Here is a 22,537-nt window from a genome sequence, read left to right on the forward strand (position 1 = left end):
CATCCTGGCTAACACAGTGAAACTCCGTCTCCATGAAAAAATACCAAAAAAAAAAAAACCTAGCCGGGCGAGGTGGCGGGCGCCTGTAGTCCCAGCTACTTGGGAGGCTGAGGCAGGAGAATGGCGTAAACCCAGAAGGCGGAGCTTGCAGTGAGCTGAGATCCGGCCACTGCACTCCAGCCTGGGCAGCGAGATTCTGTCTCAAAAAAAAAAAAAAAGAAGAAAAATTCAAGGCTTAGATTCTGTTGCAGTGTGTGAGCAATTAGACTCCAGAAAGCCTAACACCCAATACTAATCTGGTGCTGGATTACGGTCGCTTAGGCACGCTAATACAACTATTTTTCTCTTTATGAGTTAATCTAACATTGTAGCTTGTTCTCTGAAGAAAAAAAATACATAATTTAAAATATGTAAACCACTTCTTAAAAAAAAAGTGACAATGAAATACAGAGAAAACAAGAATATTAACAAAAATAAAACCACCATTAGAAAACACATAAACTTTATTCAACTTGGATGTAAAGAATAATTTTCTAAAACTCATCCAGAAGAGACAGAACATTTATCTCTATCTACCAGCACTACTATATTTTAAACTGTACTGAAAATACAAGCTGAAGTAGGTAGAAAAGACAGTTACAGCTCTTTTACAATTTGTCTTGCAGGCTTTCTGGTTTTTTTTTTTAATCAGAAAGCCTCCCCGCTCCCCGCCCCACCAAAAAATAAATAAATAAAGTATGTAGAAAAGAGAAAGAAGCTTCAGTTATAAAGACTGGAAAGAAGGCAAAACCATTAATAACTATAGACAGTATAATTACACAGCTGGAAAACTCCTAAGAATGTACTGAGAAACTGATAAACACGAAGACAATGCAGTAAGGTAGCAGGGTACAAAACAGAAAACAAAATGTGGAAAAGGCCCAACAGCAATAAGTTTAATACCTCGAAATACTCGACAAAAAATGTACAGGAGTTATATAAAGAAAACTTGGGAGGTAATTAAAGGACACAAAAAGAGAGGTGATGGTATGGTTAGTGAGACTTAACCCTTATATTTTAAAAAGAAGTTAGGTAATTTATAAATTTAATGGGATTCCAATAAACATACTGCTAATTTTTTAAAAAAAGAACTAGACAAACAGATTTTGAAATGTATATAGGCTGGGTACAGTGGCTCATGCCTGTAATCCCAGCACTTTGGGAGCCCAAGGTAGGAGGATCACTTGAGGCCAGGAGTTTAAGACCAGCCTGGGCAACACAGTGAGACCCTATCTCTAAAAAAGAAAAGAAAAAAAAGAAAAAGGAAACTAGCCAGCAATGGTGGTGCATGCTTGTAGTCCCAGCTACGCAGGAGGCTGAGATGGGAGAATAGCTTTAGCTCAGGAAGTCAAGGCTGCAGTGAGCCATGATTGTGCCACTGCACCACTCCAGCCTGGGTGACAGAGCAAGACCCTGTCTATAAATAAATAAATTTATATAGAAAAACAAGAATTGCCAGGAGATGTCTGAATACCGCCTCATGAATAGACTAAAGGAACACAATGTTGAGAAACCCAAATACATATGGCAATAGGCAATGAAGGAAATATTTCAAGGTAGTGAAAGATGAACTTTTTAGTAAATGAAACAACTAGGCAACTTTGGAAGTGAGAAGGAGGATCAGATTTATAATCTATATTATATTAAATTCCAAATGGATCAAAGATTTATATGTTTAAAAAAAATGAAGCCTAAAACATACTAGAAAAAGTGAGAAACCCTTTATAATCTTGGAATGGGAAAGTTAACTGATAAATTCAACTACTTTTTAAAAAATATTTAAACTGACCAGGTGCAGTGGCTCACACCTGTAATCTCAGCACTTTTAGAGGCTGAGGCGGGTAGATCACTTGAGGTCAGGAGTTCAAGACCAGCCTGGCCAACATGGCAAAACCGCATCTCTACTAAAAATTCAAAAATTAGCTGGGTGTGGTAGCACATGCCTGTAGTCCCAGCTACTCCAGAGGCTGAGGCACAAGAATCACTTGACCCCAGGAGGCAAAGGCTGCAATAAGCCAAGATCACACCATTGCACTCCAGCCTAGGTGACAGAGCAAGACTCTGTCTCAAAAAAAAAAAAAAAAAAAAAAAAGTTTAAACTTTGCTTATGGGACTTTTATCAAATAAACCTGAAAAAAATTGCAACTCATATTTCAAAAAACCTAATTTCCTGATTATATAAAAAGCTCCTAAGATTATGAAAAGACCTATAAGACCAAGAATAAAAATAGGCCAGGTGTGGTGGCTCACACCTGTAATCCTAGCACACAGCTGAGGTGGGTTATTACCTGAGGTCAGGAGTTTGAGACCAGCCTGGCCAACATGGTGAAACCCTGTCTCTACTAAAAATACAAATATGAGCCAGGCGAGGTGGTGCATGCCTGTAATCTCAGCTACTCAGAAGGCTGACGCAGGAGAATCACTTGAACCCAGGAGGCAGAGGCTGCAGTGAGCCAAGATTGCACTCCAGCCTAGGCGACAGAGCAAGACCCCTGTCTCACAAAAACAAAAAAAACAAAGAATAAAAATAGTTCACTCTTCAACATATAGGAAGATCCTACCCTCATTCAAAGGAATAAAACCCAGATATTAAAACAATGCTTATCACCTGGGGGAAGCAGAGATTAAAAAATAAAGAAAAACAAGAACTTAAAAATAATACTAAAAGCCATTTTTCACTTATAAAATCAACTTTAAAAATTAGTTTGGTAACACTTTCTATGGGCAGGGCTCTCTGACTTTGCTGGTAGGGTTTTAAGGTGCTGTGTCCCCGTACGGCAGGTCATTTGGCAATACCTAAATAGAGTTTATCAGGTAAACTTAAACTTGTGTGAAATGGGTACAGATATCTGCAAGGTAATTCACTGTAGCACTGTTACAGCATAAGGCTCAAAATAATCCAAATGGTCACCATTAGAGACCAGTCCAGTAAGTTCTGGAACCTCCTACAGCACAGGCTATGCAGCTATACAGATAAAGCTAATAGCTACAATATTAAATCCTATCCTTATCCCCAAAAAAGGGAAAAGCCTGAATGCTATGGCACCACTTAAATAAGATGGTCAGGAAAAAAAGAATATCTTTATACTTGTCAAAGAAACTGTAAAAAAAAATACAAGAGAACTAGTAAAAGTGGTTAACTACTAATAAAAGTGGAAGGAGTGAGGTAAAAATTCGATGGATGGGGAACAGAAAATCATTGGGAGACTTCATTGTACACATTTTCATACTTTTTTTTTTTTTTTTTTTTTAAAGAGATGGGGTCTCACTCTGTCACCCAGCTGGAGTACAGTGGCATGATCACAGGTCACTGTAGCCTCAAACTTTTGGGCTCAAGCAATCCTTTCACCTCTGCCTCCCAAAGCACTGGGATTAAAAGGATGAGCCACTGCGCCCAGCACATCTTCATATTAATACTTTTTAGAAATGTAAACCATGTGAATGATGACCTATTTTAAAAATCACAACAGGTAACAAGAGTCAGGTACCATTTTAACTATTTTCCACACATTAATTCATGAAATCCTCACAACAGCTCTATAAAGGAAGTAGTACCATATCCTCAAGATAGAGACCAGAAAACTAAAGCACAAAACGCTACATTTAACATACAATCGACCAGGCGCAGTAGCTCACGCCTGTAATCCCAACGCTCTGGGAGGCCGGGGCAGGTGGATCACTTGAGGTCAGGAGTTCAAGACCAGCCTGGCCAACATGGTGAAACCCCATCTCTACTAAAAATACAAAAATTAGCTGGACGTGGTGGCAGGTGCCTGTAATCCCAGCTACTCAGGAGGCTGAGACAGGAGAATCCTTCGAATCCAGCAGGCGGAGGCTGCAGTGAGCTGAAATCGCACCACTGCACTCCAGCCTGAGCAACAGAATGAGACTTCATCTCAAAAAAAAAAAAAAAATACAGTTATGTACTGCATAACATCTGAGTCAATGATGGACCATATATACAATAGTGGTACCATGAGATCATAATATTGTATTTTTACTGTACCTTTTCTATGTTTATTAATGATTTAAATATACAAATACTTGCCATTGTGTCACAACTGCCTCCAGCATCCAGTACAATGAGTGACATGCTGCAGGGTGTGTGGCCTAAGTATGTCATGGGCTGTACCATCTAGGTTTGTGTAAGTACACTCTGTTTACACAATGCCAAAATCACCTAACAACACATTTCTCAGAATGCATCTCCGTCCATAATGCATGATTGTATGTATTTAATGATTTAGTAACTTATTTTACCTAAGAAAAATATACCATGTGTGGTATTTTGTCAAAGTTAATGTAAAGCAATGAAGTTCCTATAGAACTCATTAGGATTGAATGATGAAGACATTGGCTCTTCCGTAAAAAGAAGTAAAAGTGGGCCTAGCAAAGTTGGACCCATGGCTACCAAATGCTACAAGGAGGCAGCCAGTTAGTCCCATGAAAGTCAACTTTATTAATAAAGTAAAATATTCCTTTCTTCTCCCTAGCTAGAATAATGAGATACGTAATAGGTTCAAGGTTCAAGTTAAAAAAAAAAAAATTACTCATCTCTGAATAGCACAATAAAAAAACTCTTGTACTGTTTAAAAGTAGTGTCCTACTTCTATGGTGCATTTTTACAGCAAAAAACTTTACTAAATGGTACATCTATAAACAACAAATTGGAAGGACCTTTCAGCGACTCCAAAATAGTGCTTCTACTCAATTCTTTAGGCATAGTGATATCTGCATGCAATTTACAATATTCTTAATAAAAACTGGATGTAATTCATAAATTGATGGTGTGTAAAGGGGAATTAAAATGAAATTCAAGACAACTATTTCAAGGGCTTAACTGTCCAATGGCTGAAGCAACAAATGGATGACTTACTACAAATTTTTAAAACTACCAAATCAATTTAAACCAGAATAGAAGTTGAGAACAAGAGCAAGGAGGTTACGATATAATGATAATTTTAAAAATCTACTTCAAGTTTTTCTATTTTAAGATAACTAAACCACTAGTATGTCACACACAAAAACAAAACTTAACATTTCCACACCAATGTATACATCACTCAACACATTATCAGCTGCAGGAAAAATAAGCACAGCAAAAACTTAGGAGGAGGTGAGGTACAGTAGCTTGGGCAAGCTTAAAAAGACGTATCATTGGTGAATGAGGAGGAATAAATCTGTCAATGGTAGGCATAGGAACTCAAAACAAAGCAATGTGGAGCCATTTAGTACAGGAGAAAATGATTTTACAATGGGTCAAAGCCCCTAAAGAAGTTACCATGCCATAGACAGACATACTAAAATACAATATGGGAAAAACCGAACTATAATAAGCAAACTACTCTAGGAAAATTAGGAACTATTAAATACATTTTCAAAATATGTGCCTCAAAAGTAGTTGATGCTTTTAAACTGCGCTTAAAAGTTTCAATTACCAGGAAAATTTACTAAGAAACCACATTCCCTAGAAATGTCAAGGGAAAAAAGTATTTTTGTATATACCATACTTAAATTTTCACTAAGAACATTTTATGTTTTACTTGTATTCAAATGCAGGTATTTTTTAAAAAAACAACTTACCCAGAGGGCAAAAAAAATTTACACTAAATCGACAAGCACTTACCTGAACATTTTTTTGGCCAATTTCTTATTTAACACAATTTGTTCATCAATATCAGCAATGTTGCTCTGGACTATCGGTTAGTTCATAATAATAGTTTTATTGTAAAACAGCTGCTTAGTTAGCACTTACGGGAAAAAAAAAAAAAATCACTGACCTGAATTCTGTATTACTGGAAAATAGTAGTCCAAATGAAATACATACAAAAGATTTCAGAGCAATCCTCAAGCAACAAAGTAAAAATAATAATACTGAGATCTAAAGACTTTTGAAAGTAACTACAGGATTAACTGATAAATTCTAGTTGTAATAAATGATAGCACTCTCCAAGCTGGTTTTAAAACATAATTCCACAACAAAGATAGAAAATGAAAACGTACAATAATTGCACTTACGATGTAGGAAGCAGTCATATTTAAAACATCGCCTACAGAAAAGCGTATGAAAGGAGTGTAAGCTTTGCTCTCTCTGAACAGATTTAGCGTTTGGTCCATCTATGTTGGGGGTACATTCAGGAGGAAGTGCGCCTGGGAGCTGCTGTTCGGTGAGTTCTTTATATCTGACATTAACCAAGAAAAATTTAAGTAAACATGAAACAAAAATCACTTTTTTGAAAACAGTTTCTAAAAGGTTTCCATGTGTTACCTTTGATGTTCATCTTGCCTAAAACATATAGGAATGGCTCTAACCTACAACAATCTTTATTTAGATAAAGAGCCAACTAAATATTGTGCATGGTGTTACGAAGAATCAAATTCATTGATATGATTCAAATGTATCATGGAAAAGGATATATCAGTTTTAACTAAACACCAAATTTTGCTATCAGTATCCAGATAATTTTCCTGTAAATCTACCACTGTAAATTTTATGTGCATATGTGTGTTTATGTGTAGATATAAATTATTTATTCTATCTACAGGAAATATTTTGTAATGCAGAGTACCACAGGTACATATGTTGCTTCAAGTATCTTGCAAACATTGTAAATAAAGTGTAGTGGCTCATCCACTACATTGATTCCATTTGTAATAAACCAAAATGGTGAGTTACGTACCACACAGGGCAAGATTGCCTCAAAGGAACATATCTTACTTTTCCTTTAGTTCTTCTGCTGTACCCTTATCTGGAAACATTGAGGAAATGGCTTCAAAAATTTTATCAGAAGGAAATTTCCGAGGTGGGCGGCTTTCTTTATCTAAACAGGAGAATATGAAAGGAAAAAAAGAATGGAAGTAAACAAGTTTTCGATCTTTAATTTTCTCCACCCAACAACATCTCTGTAATAAAGTTGATTTTCTAAGAAATCATCTCAATTTTGTGTTTCACTTACTTCTCACATACTTTACATGTGTCTGTGGAATACCAGTCGGTCAAAAACAAAATTCAAATATGAAAAGCTTTAAGAACACTGGGAAGCAGAAAACCTAGGTTCCACTCCCAGCTCTGCTACTAACTGATTTTTGTGACAAAGAGTGATCACTTTACCTCTTGGATCTGTTTACTCATCTGTAAAATGAAGGAGCAGAACTAGATGATCAATAAGGTACCTTTTTGTTATTTTCTCTTTTTCAAATATGCTTCTTAGAAATTGCTATTTCACCCGCCAAATTATTCTATGCTGCTTTAACATGAGCTTTGCCAAGTAGAGAACACCAACTACTGTCTCTGTTTCTTCCCAATACTGTAATCTTATAAGTTACTTAACCTCTCTAAAATCTATCCCCTCAAATAGAAAATGGATCTGATAATAACATCCATCTCATGAAGCCATTACGAGGATTAAGTGAGCTGGTGCACATGAAGTGATTAGTACACAACTTGTACACAATGAATATCAGTATGTTATATATTATAATGATGCCCAGAGAAGCACACAAAAAATTATATTCTTTGCTAGCCAAAGGAAACAGAGACACTCAAGTGAAGATAATGTTGCAAGTAATATGCTTTTTTCTTTTTTTCTTCTATCTTTTTTAAGGCAGGGTCTCACTCTGTCATCCAGCCAGATTGTGAAGTGGCACAATCACAGCTCAATGCAACCTACACACCTCCTGGGCTCAAGCAATCACCCTGCCTCACGTTTCTACTTTTTAGTAGAGATGGGGTCTCACTATGTTGCCCAGGCTGGTCTTGAACTCCTGGGCTCAAGCAATCTGCCCACCTTAGCCTCCCAAAATGCTAGGATTACAGGGTTAGCCACCTTGGCTGGCCATAATATGCTAATTTTGATTATACTGCTATCAGTGTGACATTCAGCAAAGAAAGAAAAAGAGAAAGAAGAAACTAAGCTCTACTTCTACTCTTTCTACTGTTTTTGAAAGAAAGCTGTAATGGCTACACAGAATCCTAATAACCAGGCATACCATCTCGGTGATCCTCCAGATCTTTCTGTTTTTCTTCTCTTTCTTCAGGATCGTCTCCATCATCATCATCGTCATCATCATTATATTGACCAAGGGCATTCACCAACTCCACAAAAATTTCATCATTTATAAACCCACATTCTGAAATGCATCAAATGTCAGAAACACACAGGGGAAGTAGTAATGTCAAAAGTTTATGTATCCTTTTTCTACTTTGACAAAACAGGCATAGATAGCCTAGTAACTAGCACTAAAACATTATTATTGAAATGAGGGGAGGAAAAGATAAGATCATTTTCAAGACCGGCATTAGGCAAAGTTAGGAAGGAAAATTATCTTTAATACCTGCTACTTTCTGTTGAATAGCCCCTCCCCAAAAGTTTCTAGTAGAAAACTGAATTCTCTAGGAACTGACTGTGGCTTTAGCCTCCTCCCAAACAATGGATCTGTCCTTTAACTGATGACTTCAGATCCTGCTTTCTGCTGATAATGACAATGGATGATGATATTACAAATATTACCCTTTCAGACACTTTAACAGGGCCTCCTGGACAAAAAAAACTGAAACCATGACACTAATGATTGAATTTCAGGTACTGTAGTCCCTAGAGGAACAGTATTTTTGAACAGTAGGGGCTGCTGGAGCCCCCACATGCCACAGCAGAGCCCCAATCCTAATTAATTTTATTACTAAAGAATCTTAAAATCTACATACACTCAATTTCTATTTAATTTACATGTTACTGCCATTATAATTTATGTTATAACCAACTATGCGTAATTATCAGGTGGCAAACATGATCCTCCTAATTTTCCCAAAAATAGTTAGGGAAAATACTAAAAATCTTAGGCCTGGGCCCAGGTTCAGTCCCTTATAGTTCAGTGCAAAACTTAATTTTAATATTAAAATTTTTCTTATGCCCTATGCCTTATAAACAAAATTATCTCTTAATTCTTTAGCCCCTTTTTCCAAGAGAAGCAGCATATGGCTCACCTCTATCCCCGTGTACTTTTCCATCATAATTTTTTATTAGTTCTTCAATGAAAGTACCATCCTGGTCTAAAACTTCATCTCCCATATACGGAATGTTATGTAAAACAGTTTCATCTTCCACCTAAAAATAAGGAAAAACAAATTTAAAAAGCAGGTTTATTCTAAGTATCAAATGTGAAATAACTAAAATACAACCTTTTTTTCATATGTAGATGTCTTTACCCAGTTCTCCAGATTTAAAATACTAGTCAGAGAGCAAACTCTAAAATGTATCAAAGAATAAAAAGACTCCTCTCGCCAATAAGCATATCTGAGAAAACTGCTGACAGGAAAAAAATTTGATTCAAGAAAAAATACTGCACTTAGTCTGTCATCAATCATTAAAACTTACCATTATTTTACATACCTCTAAGAAAGAAAAAGATGCTCTAGATTATGAGAAGACATCATCCGTTTGTTTTTCTGTTTTTTGTTTTTAATTTGAGACAAGTGTCTTACTATGCTGCCCAGGCTGGTCTCGAACTCCTGAGCTCAAGTGATCCGCCCGCCTTGGCTCCCAAAGTGCTGGGATGACAGGTGTCTGGCACCATGAGCCACCATGCCCAGCCATCATCGGTTTTAAGGCACACTTTAGACGTTAATACAGGATGATGAAATATGGTATATTAAGATCCATACAGACCCATCCCAAAAAACGACCATAAGACTCCCAAATTCCACTTGATGATCCAGCTATTAAAACAGCCATTAACTTGTAATAGTTTAAGGTAAAATGAAAAAAAAAAATTAAGACATCCAATAAATTCTAGGGATAATAAAATTCTAGGGATGTAGAGTATTGATAGTCCATTAAAGTTTATGCCAAAAGGATATGTACTTATATGTAAAATAAGAACATTCTACAAAAACATAAAATATTTCAATATTTAGATGAATGAGATGAATATCAAAGTTGACAGTGCTAGTAAAGATGACAGGTGAGTTTTTATCAAGCTTTGGAAGACAACAGAGAAGAAGAGCCAATCAAAGAAAAGTTAAGAGAGAACAGAATACTTAAGAATACAAGGGAAAGAAAGCTGACATTCATGGGAGGAAGAGCATTTCCAATGAAGAATAAAAATGACAGTAATCATAGATAAAGACTGGACAGTTCTGAAGCACACGTTTAAAAAGACTAATTCCAAGTGAAGACAAGTCTAAATCTTAAGAGGCCTTTGAAAAGGATATTGGTTAAAAACAGAATTTTAGAAAGATAATTCTGACAAGCAGAATTGGACTGGCTATGCCTGACTGGGAGGACACAGCAGCTCTTTAAAGGGTGAGATGGCGCAGGCTGGGCCCAGCACTGTGATCATGGCCCACAGGGAAGAACACGCTGGAAAAGGCCATACATGGGACTACTAGCAGGCAGGAAATGTGGGAAAAAATCTCAAATAATCCCTAGGTAACAAATTTAGGACAACTGGAGGGTTCATAAAGATAACAGTACCATAGACAGACAAGGAAAAGTGGGATAAAAGGATAATTAAAATGCAGATTTTAATGTACCCATATATTCAAATTCAAGATTATGTACACACTAGAGGCCTGTTTTCATCTCATTTCACTTGCACTAATCTCATTTAAACTAGGGGTTGATTTCTTTATATCTAAGCCAAAATTAAGTAACACTTACATATTTTGTCTTTTCAATCATATCCACATCATCCTGCTCACCAAAACATATCCTAGTTATAATAAAGATTGTGTGCCTAATCTGCTTTGGTCAGCAAAATCAGACAGGGTCTGGCTCTGTCACCCAGGCTGGACCAGCAAAATCCATGGATGATTCACAAATTATATTTAATGAAAAATTTAAATACCATATTCTTCCAGAATTTCAGTCTGTGAAAACATGAAACTTCCCTCAAGGTCATGTAATGTAATTCTCAAACTTATACAAGGTCATGTAATGTAATTCTCAAATTTATACAACTACAGAAGAGTAACTGAAGTTGACACTCTTCTGTACAAAGTTACTAAAAAATTCCCTAAAGCAGGTTCACCAAGGACTTCCATCAACATTTTATTAGCCTTTCCACTTTATATATCAATTAAGTAATACAACTATATATTTTTTATTTAGCAATGCAAGTCAAGAACACATGCTTCAGTTTCTCTTTAGCATTTTATTACAAAAGCTGCTGGGTCAGAGTTAGCAATGGAAATATATTTCAGCTCATGTTTTATAAGCCCTATGAAATTATATAATGTACATTATCACAATAAAATGCCACCTAAATTGTTTTAAACAGTAAGTTCTCAATTAACAAAAACCCAAAGTCAGATTTAGACTATAGGACACTGACTTTTTTAAGGATAAGAACTATAAGCTTCATTCCTTTTTTTGTTTGTTTGTTTGTTTTTGAGACAGGGTCTGGCTGTCACCCAGGCTGGAGTGCAACGGCACAATCTCAGCTCACTACAACCTCCGCCTCCCTCAAGCCATCCTTCCACCTCAGCCTCCTGAGTAGCTTGTGACTACTGACACGCACCACACCCAGCTAATTTTTGGTGTTTTTTTTTTGAGGAGACAGCGTTTCGCCATATTGCCCAGGTGGATCTTCAATTCCCGGACTCAAATGATCAGTCTGCCTCAGCCTCCCAAAGTGCTGGGATTACAGACATGAGCCACAATGCCCAGTCCATCTTTTAAATCTTTTTAATCCTAGGTATGGTTACTGCTTAACACTTTTCCTTTGGAGAATACAGGAAAAGAGTAATACTGCACAGGCCTTAAAGAAACTATATTAATCAATTTTTTAAAATTACTTCAAGTGTTATTTTGATAGCTTTTCAGAATTTATACTGTCTTGATTCACCTTGACAATAAAATTATCTATGCTTTTTTATTTCAAATAAGTTATCAAATAAGCAGAAGATATCTTATTTACATACCATAAAATTCTGCTGTAGGGGAGACCAAGAATACATTATGGGTACTGAAGCAACTGCATTCAGAGTCTTTAATGGGATGACTTGTGTTGGAAAATCCAAGTCACTGGTCACCGAACACTAAAACAGAAAAAATAAAATTGACTCTTAAAAGGACAACCTTAAGCTGTAGCCATCATATTGTAAAGAGATGCTGCCTACCTAAATATTTAATTTTGAAAAAAAAAGTCCCTACCTAGGACAGTAAAGTGGTCATATAAACCAAATAGGATTCTCTCTTTTCTCTCTTTTACTTAGGGTGAAAAAATGCTTCAAATTTTCCAAATGTTCAAAACTCCCAACCCTTCCCATACTTACCAATATCAGTAAGAATCAAAAATTGTACTTATGTGAGATTCAGCAATCTGATTAACTGCTCCATGCTTTTGCTAGACATTTATTTCCTAGCTCATCCTTCATTTCTCTTACATTCCAACCACACAGAATAATAATATATATACCAAATAAGCCACTTAAATCTTACTTAACAAGAATAAGAAAACCTGTTAGGTTAATCTTCCTTATCTTTATCTTCCTTTTTTAAAATCTAAGTGTCAACTGCTGATATTATCAGATGATACATAAATATTAAGGGTAATGAGTTTGTGTTTCAATCACAACAAAGTAAATTCAAATCTATTCTGCAAAACTAATCTCTGAATTATAATATTAGCTAATTACTAAGTACTTTTTATGTGCTAGGCTATTTTAAACACATTACATGTCTTCTATTTAATCCTCATTATAACACTGTAAGATGGATACTATTCTTAGCCCCCATTTTACAGGTGAGAAAACTCTAGAAAAGAAAGGATAAGTAGCTTGCCCAAGATTGCGCATGGTTCTCGGGCTAGAATGTAAACTCCAAAAGTCTGACTCTGGAGCCCCTGCTCTTCCCGCTCCTCACATTGCCATGATGCCATATTGCTATAATGTGTCAGTGCACATAGTCCCTTGAAACACCATATTTCATACAATCTATGATGACAGCGATTTCAAGGTATACCATTGTCTTCTGTATCACTAAGAAAAAAGTGCTGCCAACTAAACAAAGATAGAATCCGTTCTTATCACAGTGACTCTAAGATGCATGTTGGTTTTGAATGTTAAATGTGAAAAATTTTGCATCTTTGATTCTCTGAAATGTGGCAAAACTCTGTGCCCAAATAACCACAGCACTTTTCACCCTGTCTACAAATCCGAGATTCCTTAAAGAGTACTACTGCCCAAGTGTAAGTCCTCCAGAGCCTTCTCAAAAATATCCTAGACATATATTCATAATCCACAATCAATGAAAACAGAGCAAAAAAGAAGTGTAGTAAAATGAAACTGAAAAATCATATATATATACACGCATACATATTAAATGTTTAAATTTTTTATTTAAAATGTCTTAAGAATAGCAGAACGAGGTGTGGTGAAATTCAGAGTAGAAATCTGGCATATGCGCCACACCTGACCCTCAGCATTGGGTTGCATCAGGCCAGTGGGATAATCTCTCAATCATCACAGTCACTGCAGCACAAAAATAATTCCTTCCTTAGTGAAAGTAAAGGTTTAAGGATGGAGTAGTTAGAAAGAACTGTGACAGTGATTCATCCATTAATTTGCTTTCCAAAAAGGCAAAGATAAAGATCATAATACTAATAAGGCTCATAACCCAAGTAAACAAGACAGTGTGAACAGTTTACTAACACTCCAGAGCCCATAATCTTTCCCCTTCCTGCTATTTGGCCTCTGATAAAATCCTTCATCCATCCATCCATCCAATATTCCAATAAAAACAGCAGTTAACATTTATTGAGCACGTACTATGTTGCAGGCACTGTGCTAAGTGCTTATATACATTATCTTAATTATTCCTCATTACAACCTTATGATATACTTTTAGCATCAAAACTTCACAAATGAGGACACTGAGGTTCAGAGAAGTTATATAATTTGTCTAGTCAGAAAGGTAGCAAATTACAAAACCAGGATTAAAACCTGGATTTAAAGTCTGACTGCAACACCCGTGAGCTTAATTAATTACTGCACTGTAGTTCTTGCCCTTGCAATGCTCATGGGGTAAAATAACAATTACAGCCATGCAGTATTTACTATATAAAACAGAGACATGGCTGGGCACAGTGGCTCAAGTGTATAATCTCAGCACTTTGGCAGGCCAAGATGGGCAGATCACTTGAGCCTAGAAGTTCAAGACCTGCCTGGGCAACATGGGGAAACCCTGTCTCTACTAAAAACACAAAAAAATTAGCCCAGCAAGGTGGCACGTGCCTGTGGTCCCAGCTACTTGAGGGTCTGAGGTAGGAGGATCACTTGAGCCTGGGAGGCAAAGGCTGCAGTGAGCCGTGATCAGCACCACTGCACTCTAAGCCTAGGTGACAAGAATGAGACCCTGCCTCAAAAAATAAAATAAAATAGAGACATATGACAATGTAATAGGAGCATTTCCTCCAACAACAACTTATTAGTACTACCAAGTCTTCTTTCCTTCTTTCTACTTAACTGGGAAAATTTGGGGGTGGAGGTGCTTATAATTACTGAATATAATGAATATAATTAGTGATACTGATAGTATCAAATACTATCCAGTGACTTAAATACAAAACAATTTTCATTTCTTAAAAAGAAAAATCTGATTTTTTTTACATTTGGCAGGAATAAATTAATTCTGTGGCTTCTGAAGGAAGAAGTGCTTTTAAAGCTTAAGGGGGAGTGGGCTGCCTCTCCAACTCTGACTTATTCACCTGCTTTAACACCTAATTCCAAAGTTGCACATAAGGGTTAGAGAATGAATATTGTTTTTCAACTACGAGAAAGAAGGAGCATTGGCTTTCCTTCATCTATGGTTGCTCTAGTGATATAGCAAATACTCTGCAAATCCTGAATGAAGTCAGCTGATTTTTCCCATTAACAGAAAGAACTTATGGAAGCACAGAAAATATTAAGGCACAGGCTGCAGCACTACATACTACTTCCAATCCCATACCTCTGTCATACCCCAGTATCCCATCGCCTCAGTTCTGAGTCATGCGAGAGTCACTAAAAAACAAGAAATAAGCTCTCTGAGGGCAAAAGCAGCTGAGCCAAGTGTGGCTTCACCTCTATCTTGAAACGATACTCAGCACAGTGTCTCAAAAAAACAGTAGGCACTCAAAAAATGTTTCTGGAATGAACAGACTACATTTGATGACTTTCTCTAATGGAGACTTCAATTTCTGTTTAAAGCTAAGAGAGCACCTATTTAGAAAACTGACGGTCTACCCTCACCTCATTATATTTCTAGTATCTCTAGAAACCTATCCCATTCTTTAACTATTAACCATGACTATTAACCATATTCCTTTCATTTATGAAATATTCAAATGCAAAAGCATTTGTTGGTAAAAACAAATGTGGGATTCTTATTTATTGACTTACAGAAAAATTACTCAAAAATCCCAGTTACTTACCAGCAACTTATTTTTCTTTGAAAATGTATCATCCTTGACAGTTTACATAATTAAGTCTCATGTCACTCAGAGTAGTGAAAAGAATTTTTACCTCATGGGTCTCCACATTTCACCTGGTCAGAGCCATGTGTCCTGGACTCAGGAACTTACTAGGAGACCTTTATCAACAAATTAGATTCTCTAATTCCAGTTCCAACTTGAGGATCACACAAGGAAGTTAGAGATGATTCTTCATCAATGGTTTAAAAAAAGGGGGCGGGGGCTAGATTCATTACCAAGGATGCTACATTTTCAGAGAAACACAGTTTACTGGTAAGTAACCAGGTTCCTCTGAGGATGGATAGACTTACATCAACCAGCTGGTACAATAGGCGACTGTGTGGCTGGACCACTGGGAGCTGGAGAGGGAAGTCAAGCCAAAAATAGTAGTTGTAGGAGTACACAACCAAACTGAGACTCTTGGCAGAAGGCTGGTTCCAAGTAAAAACTGTGTTATGGAAAATCGTAGAGGGAAGAGCAGGTGAATGGCCTGCAGGGAAGGGAAAGAAATTAACACACCCTACTATGTGCCAAGCACTGTGCTAGAGACTTTACCAAAGTTAGCTTCTTTAAATTTCACAACTACCCTGTGAGGTAGGTATGACTCCCCATTTTACAGCAGGACATCCCAAAGATAACAGTCATGGCCATCCTGCCTCTGAATAACCTTTAACATGATAAGGGCTAAGTCCAACTTTCATATAGGGGAAAATATACAATCAGTTAGCCAAGTAAAAAATATTCTCGGATACTGGTTGGTCCATTTATTTCATGCCAGAGACACAGTGAACTGTTGACATTGTCTAACATCCTGTAGCCTTTCCATGTGACAACAGCGAGGAAGGTGCAGGAAGGTCGGCACTCCAGGAGAGGAAGAGTCAGAAGAAAGCATCAGCTGCCACCAAGTCTAGAGAAAAGCTGGGGGTGATTTCTGAAACTACCCTATATTCTGCAGGATTTGAGGAAAGAAAAGATAATACACCCAAGTTTTAAATTAGCTAGCCCTTCTGGTGAAAATGACCATGTATATAATTTAAGTTCAGGCTACTTTTACGCAAAGGAAGCACTGAAGAAAAACTGCAATGAGATAAATAGCAAATTTGGATAAACAGAAGCTCAATAATGGAAGTGAATTCATAATCAGGTTGAGAAGGCAAAATAGGAGAAGGGTGACTGAAGAAGACACTTGAAAAGAAATGAGTGGCTCCTACAGGAGAGAGGCAGAAATAAAAATGGAAGAAAAAACCCTGTAAAGGTATCAACACAGATGTATTTAATGAAAGCAACTAATCAAGTGTTGGAGTTAAGGAATGAAAAAGAGTAATTCATATCAGATTGTAAATTATTTCAGTTTGTGTTGTTAAGTATTTGTTACAGACTGATTCCAGATTGGGTGAAGAACCTCTACCCTACAACACAAGGGTATTTGCTTCTCAGTTCACTTTTATCCTGTAAGTGACGGTTTCTACATTCCAAGGGGCAGGGGATGATAATGCAGCATTTAACATAGGACATTTAGAATACAATATCAGAAAGTTTAGACCTCTTTTATTTTTGAGACAGGGTCTAGCTCTGTTGCCAAGGTTAGAGTGCAGTAGTGCAATCATGGCTCACTGCAGCCTCAAACTCCTGGGCTCAAGTGATTATCTCACCTCAGCCTCCCAAGTAGCTGGGACTACAGGTACGTGTCACCACATCTGGCTAATTTTTTTATTTTTTTATTGAGATAGTATCTCACTATGTTGCCCAGGCTCAGAGGAAATTTAGATCCTTAAAGCTCTTCCTTGCATCCTACCTTCAGAAGCTGGGCCCTGAATGAAAGGAATAACAAACATGCAAACCTAGTTAATCCTAGGTTAAAACCCTGAAAGGCTGTTAAGGTAAATCATTCCCTCATCTGCAGCTTTGCGGAAAAACTCCAATTTTTGCTAAGTACTGGAGATCAGAAACAGAATAATCATCACAGGACAAAAGCACTCAAAAAAGTACATGAAGCAGGTAACAAGAGCGATGTTCATCCATCACATGTAAACTCAAATTTCTAATTCAATAACACTCCTGTGAGTAGAAACAGAACAATTTCTGTCACTGGGGGAAAAATAACTGAAATGTAACAGAGAGTATTATATAAATCTATAGTTTATATAGGCTGTGGCAGTAAAATGGTTTTGAAGCCTTGCTAAAATCAGTGGATCTGGGCTTAATACTATAAAGTAGTAGAAGTTCGAGTTCAAGTGAGTGGGCAAGGCCAGGCGCAGTGGCTCAGGCCTGTAATCCCAGCACTCTGGGAGGCTGAAGGTCAGGAGTTCAAGACCAGCCTGGCCAACATGGTGAAACCCTGTCTCTACTAAAAATACAAAACTTAGCCAGGTGTGGTGGTGCACGCCTGTAGTCCCAGCTGCTCCGGAGGCTGAGGCGCAAGAATAGTTTGAACCCAGGAGGCAGAGGTTGAGATGAGCCAACATGACACCACTGCACTCCAGCATGGGCAACAGAGCGAAACTCTGTCAAATTTAAAAAAAAAGACAAAGAAAGACAGAAAGACAAGAAAGACAGAAAGACAAGACAGAAAGAAAGAAAGACAGACAGAGAGACAGAAAGAAAGAAAGAAAGAAAGAAAGAAAGAAAGAAAGAAAGAAAGAAAGGAAGGAAGGAAGGAAGGAAGGAAGGAAGGAAGGAAGGAAGGAAGGAAGGAAGGAAGGAAGGAAGGAAGGAAGGAAGGAAAAAGGAAGGAAGGAAGGAAGGAAGGAAGGAAGGAAGGAAGGAAGGAAGGAAGGAAGGAAGGAAGGAAGGAAAGTGAGTGGGCAAGATGGCACAGGCTGTGGTTTCTGAAGGGAAACACTTCAGGTCTTGCTCGAGTGGTAAAACTGCCGAGGGAACCACCAACCAAGAAGGCTGATTCTGCTCATCTTCGAAAACTAATTTACAACTGCCCCTCACTATTCATTAATTTCTCAGTAAATAGTGTTGAAACAACCAGGAAACTAAAAAGAACAAAATTAAAAACCAAATCCCCTACTCATTCTTTACACCAAAGGAAATTCCTGATGGGTTAAATGATATTAGAATATAAAAATGAAAACAGAGAACTAAAGGAAAGATAGGTAGATAATTTATAATCTTGAAGTGAAGAAAGACTTTTGGAACCTTTAAGAAACACAAAACTTAAAAAGAAGTGTATAACAAAGATATACCAGAAACAGTATCAAAATGGGGGTAAAAATCTGCAAAACATACAACAAAAAAACTATTTTTTGTTTTTCGCTTTTTGAGATTGAGTCTTGTGACTCAATCTCAAAACTCCACCTCCTGGGTTCAAGGCATTCTCCTGCCTCAGCCTCACAAGTAGCTGGGACTACAGGTGCCTGCCACCACACCTAGCTAATTTTTTTGTATTTTTAGTAAAGATGGGCTTTCACCATGTTGGTCAGGCTGGTCTAGAATTCCTCATCTCAAATGGTCTGTCCACCTTGGCCTTCCAAAGTGCTGGGATTACAGGCGTGAGCCACTGCACCCAGTCAAAAACTAGTATTTGTAATATACAAAAAGTCCTTATAAATTGTAAGAAAAAGCCTAACAGCCAATTCACAAAAGAAATATAAACAAACAGTAATTGACACTTAACTTCACTAATAATTAAGACACGGTATAACAAATTCTAACAACGTTTTACCTATTGGACTGAAGATTAAGATTGAAAATATTGTGTTGAGAATACAGGTAAACAGACATTCCATAAACAGCTGGTAGGGGTGTAATATAAAACTTTTGAGGGTGCATTTGGTAATATCTGCTAAATTTTTAAATATGCATATCATTTTGATCTAATAATTATATTTCTAGGAACTTCTACAGAATTACTCAAAAGATGCAAGGATGTATATGAAGTTCACTACAGCAATGATTGCAAAAGTAAAAACTAAAAATCTAAATATCCATCAAGAATGGGGCAATAAGTTATGGTATATCCATAATGTCAAACATACACATTTTTTAAAAGAATGAAAATTCGAACAGAGGTTGTAAAGTGATATCCCAAAATGGAAAGGATGTATTATCTGGCCAATAATTTTTAAAAATAAAATACATTATTATTAACCTTGTAGTATATACAGAAAATGATATCTGAAAGACTAAAAGCCAGAGCAGCTGGACTACAGGGACTTTTGCTTTCTGTTTTACCTATTTCTGTGTTATCTAAATTTTTACAATAATCATTTTACAATGATCTGTTCAGTGGAGAGAAAAACATAAAACTTTTAAACTAGTTTCATTAGCCCAAAAGGTAGTCACATTAGCTAGTATAAAACTGCCTTGTCAGGTAGCTTGTGAAATGTGCCCAGCCTTCCCAAAATGTTACTTAAGTGATATTCTTTTATAAAATCTGCTAAGAGAAGGTAAGACAGAATCCTAAGCAGTAAATTTAAGTCAATCCCTATTATAAAGCTAAATTATGACAAAAGTCCTAGATCTAATGTAATTTTCTTGTTTCTTCAGAGAATAAAACAATTTCTAACCTTCCAGATTAAGCAAGCATTTTTGTTTGTTTGGATTTGTTGTTTTATTTTTAAACAGTTGTCAGAACTCGGTTTTGCATTTGGGGATACATGACATTTATAACAATAATTTATAAAACACAAACTATATACACAATATTCTAGGAGAAAAACCACAAAAGAAAGCAACTTCTGCTAGTTTTATTAGTTGCCTAAATTTGACTTTTTAAAATTCACCTTTTAAACTGAAGATACATGATCAAATTTAAAATATAAACATAATAAATGACATGTATTTAATATATAATGTTATATAAACTCAAATGTCCTTTCTTTTTTTTTTTTAATCTAATCCTTTGGAAAAGCATAAAAAGCTTACATTAGTTTACATTCAAAAGGGGGAAAAAAAACCCCTTATATGATCAATTAAGAAATGTTACATCTATTTCGGCCTAAATCAAGCCAGAAAGAAAGCAAAGGCTGCATGGATTTACAAGTTATACAGGTGGGAACAACTGATAGTTAACCTAACAAGACTCAACTCTCCAAGTAAATACTAACAATAGTTAAAGAGAGGCAAGGAGTCACAGAAAGCAACTCAGAGACCACTTCCTTGAGTCAATAAGAATGAGTGTATATGTTCAGACTAAGAGTAAGACAGACACTTGAAGAGCCATCCACTTAATTCAAAGACATGAGAAAAGTGACGAGCTTTCTGCCATATTCGCTCAAAAGGCTCATGAGAATCTAAACCTATAGGGCCTATAATCCTGAAATACATAAAGAAACCATGTTACTACACTCAAATGTATCTGAGGAAAGTACACTAAATTATACATGAAATACACTAGGATACTATTTTTTCTTTGTAAACAGTAACTAAATTTTCATTTACAATTAACTGAAGGAACTTCATTACTAAATCAATAAAAAATGCAATCGAGTGCTGACATGTAAACCAGGTATTTTTCTTCTCCTTCAACAAAATGTTAAGTCCAAACTGCCAACATACAAAAGAATTTACACATTATTTTGATAGAAGCTTCTCCCCCCCAAAAACATCTGCTAATATCAAATGCTAAGCAATGAACTTACAATCATTTCAAATATTACTAAGAAGAGCAAATGTGTTAATATTTAAAAGTCCAAAAGTTTTTAAATTCTTCATATGAGGACCATGATCCCCTTCTGGTGCTGCCTCTATTTTAGACATTCTGAAGCCCCAAGAATATACACCAAATTCTCTCTATCCATTAGTAAACAAGATACAGAACTCTCACAAGAACATTATATTGTCCTGGGAATCTAGAAATGCATATTAGCAAGATGGATTAAATTACTAAACTAATCATACCATTTGCCCAGAAGACAGGCATTATCTAAGCAAACCTCTCTCTAAGTCATAACACATATAGAAAACATTTCGATATGAAGTCAGTGAAGAAGTGTCTTGTGATTATCAGCAAGAAATGGGCAGATGTACGAAAAAGAAATACATTAATGAGAACCTCAAGAGTAACTCTTAAACCAGTTTCTTCATTAAAACGCGAAAAAGAGACACACTGAAGAATACAACTACCAATATGAAGACCTACGGAACATAATTATTACTGGTTGACAAGACAAAGTTAGAAAGTCACCTAGAAACAATTCCTTGACCAACAGCGACATATTATGGGAATAAAATGTACACCCCTCGACCTATATGTACTGATTAATGACATTGTAAAGCTGGATGCTTCTTTAAAAGATTAACTTAAGAATAAAAGAAATAAATGTAAAACATGTATAATCACTGTCTTCAAAAAGTCAGAAGTGTTTTTTTTTTTAAAGTAAACACATTCTGAATTAAAATTCTATGAACAATACTGCTTAGATTCTGTAATCTCAGTAACAAAAAAGTTACCCCAAAGTATCTTAAAAACACATTAAGGGACAGGTACGGTGACTCACACCTATAATCCCAGCACTTTGGGAGGCCAAGGCAGATGGATTGCTTGAGCCCAGGAGTTCGAGACCAGCCTGGAAAACATGGCATGACCCCGTCTCTACAAAAAAAAAATTAGCCCGATGTGTGTGGTGGCTCACACTTGCAATCCCAGCACTTTGGGAGGTCAAGGTGGGTGGATCACCTGAGGTCAGGAGTTTGAGACCAGCCCGACCCCTATGATGAAACCCCATCTCTACTAAAAATACAAAAACTAGCCTGGCATGGTGGCATATGCCTGTAATCCCATCTACTCAGGAGGCTGAGGCAAGAGAATCGCTTGAACCCAGGAGGAAGAGGTTGCGGTGAGCCCAGATTGCACCACTGCACTCCAGCCTGGGCAATAAAAGCGAAACTCCGTCTCATTCATAGATAGATAGATAGATAGATAGATAGATAGATAGATAGATAGAGATAAATATAAATTAGCCCAATGTGGTGGTATGTGACTGTAGTACTAGCTACTCAGGAGGCTGAGGTAAGAGGATCGCCTGAGCCCAGAAGGTCAAGGCTGCAGTGAGCTGTGACTGTACCACTGCACTCCAGCCTAGGCAACAGAGAGACA

General features: G+C 36.7%; 1 protein-coding gene and 1 pseudogene across 11 annotated transcripts in view; one reads left to right on the plus strand and one right to left on the minus strand.

The window, feature by feature from the left end:
- Nucleotides 1–22,537, minus strand: part of EZH2 (enhancer of zeste 2 polycomb repressive complex 2 subunit) — a 135,064-nt gene that overhangs the window by 13,729 nt on the left and 98,798 nt on the right. For 5 of the 11 annotated variants that reach the window (XM_073009470.1, XM_073009471.1, XM_037990899.2 and 2 more), the window contains 5 exons: nucleotides 11,960–12,076; nucleotides 9,023–9,143; nucleotides 8,029–8,169; nucleotides 6,758–6,860; nucleotides 6,043–6,221 (listed from right to left, as the gene is read on the minus strand). In XM_073009470.1, coding sequence (XP_072865571.1) covers nucleotides 6,043–6,221; nucleotides 6,758–6,860; nucleotides 8,029–8,169; nucleotides 9,023–9,143; nucleotides 11,960–12,076 — 661 coding nt within the window. Of the gene's footprint in view, nucleotides 1–6,042; nucleotides 6,222–6,757; nucleotides 6,861–8,028; nucleotides 8,170–9,022; nucleotides 9,144–11,959; nucleotides 12,077–15,800; nucleotides 15,980–22,537 lie in introns of all 11 variants that reach the window. The other 6 variants (XM_037990905.2, XM_037990901.2, XM_037990902.1 and 3 more) reach the window with 3 other exon arrangements.
- LOC119621634 (U7 small nuclear RNA) lies at nucleotides 632–700 on the plus strand (annotated as a pseudogene).

Source organism: Chlorocebus sabaeus, chromosome 21 (assembly GCF_047675955.1).
Source record: "Chlorocebus sabaeus isolate Y175 chromosome 21, mChlSab1.0.hap1, whole genome shotgun sequence".
Lineage (NCBI taxonomy): Eukaryota > Metazoa > Chordata > Mammalia > Primates > Cercopithecidae > Chlorocebus > Chlorocebus sabaeus.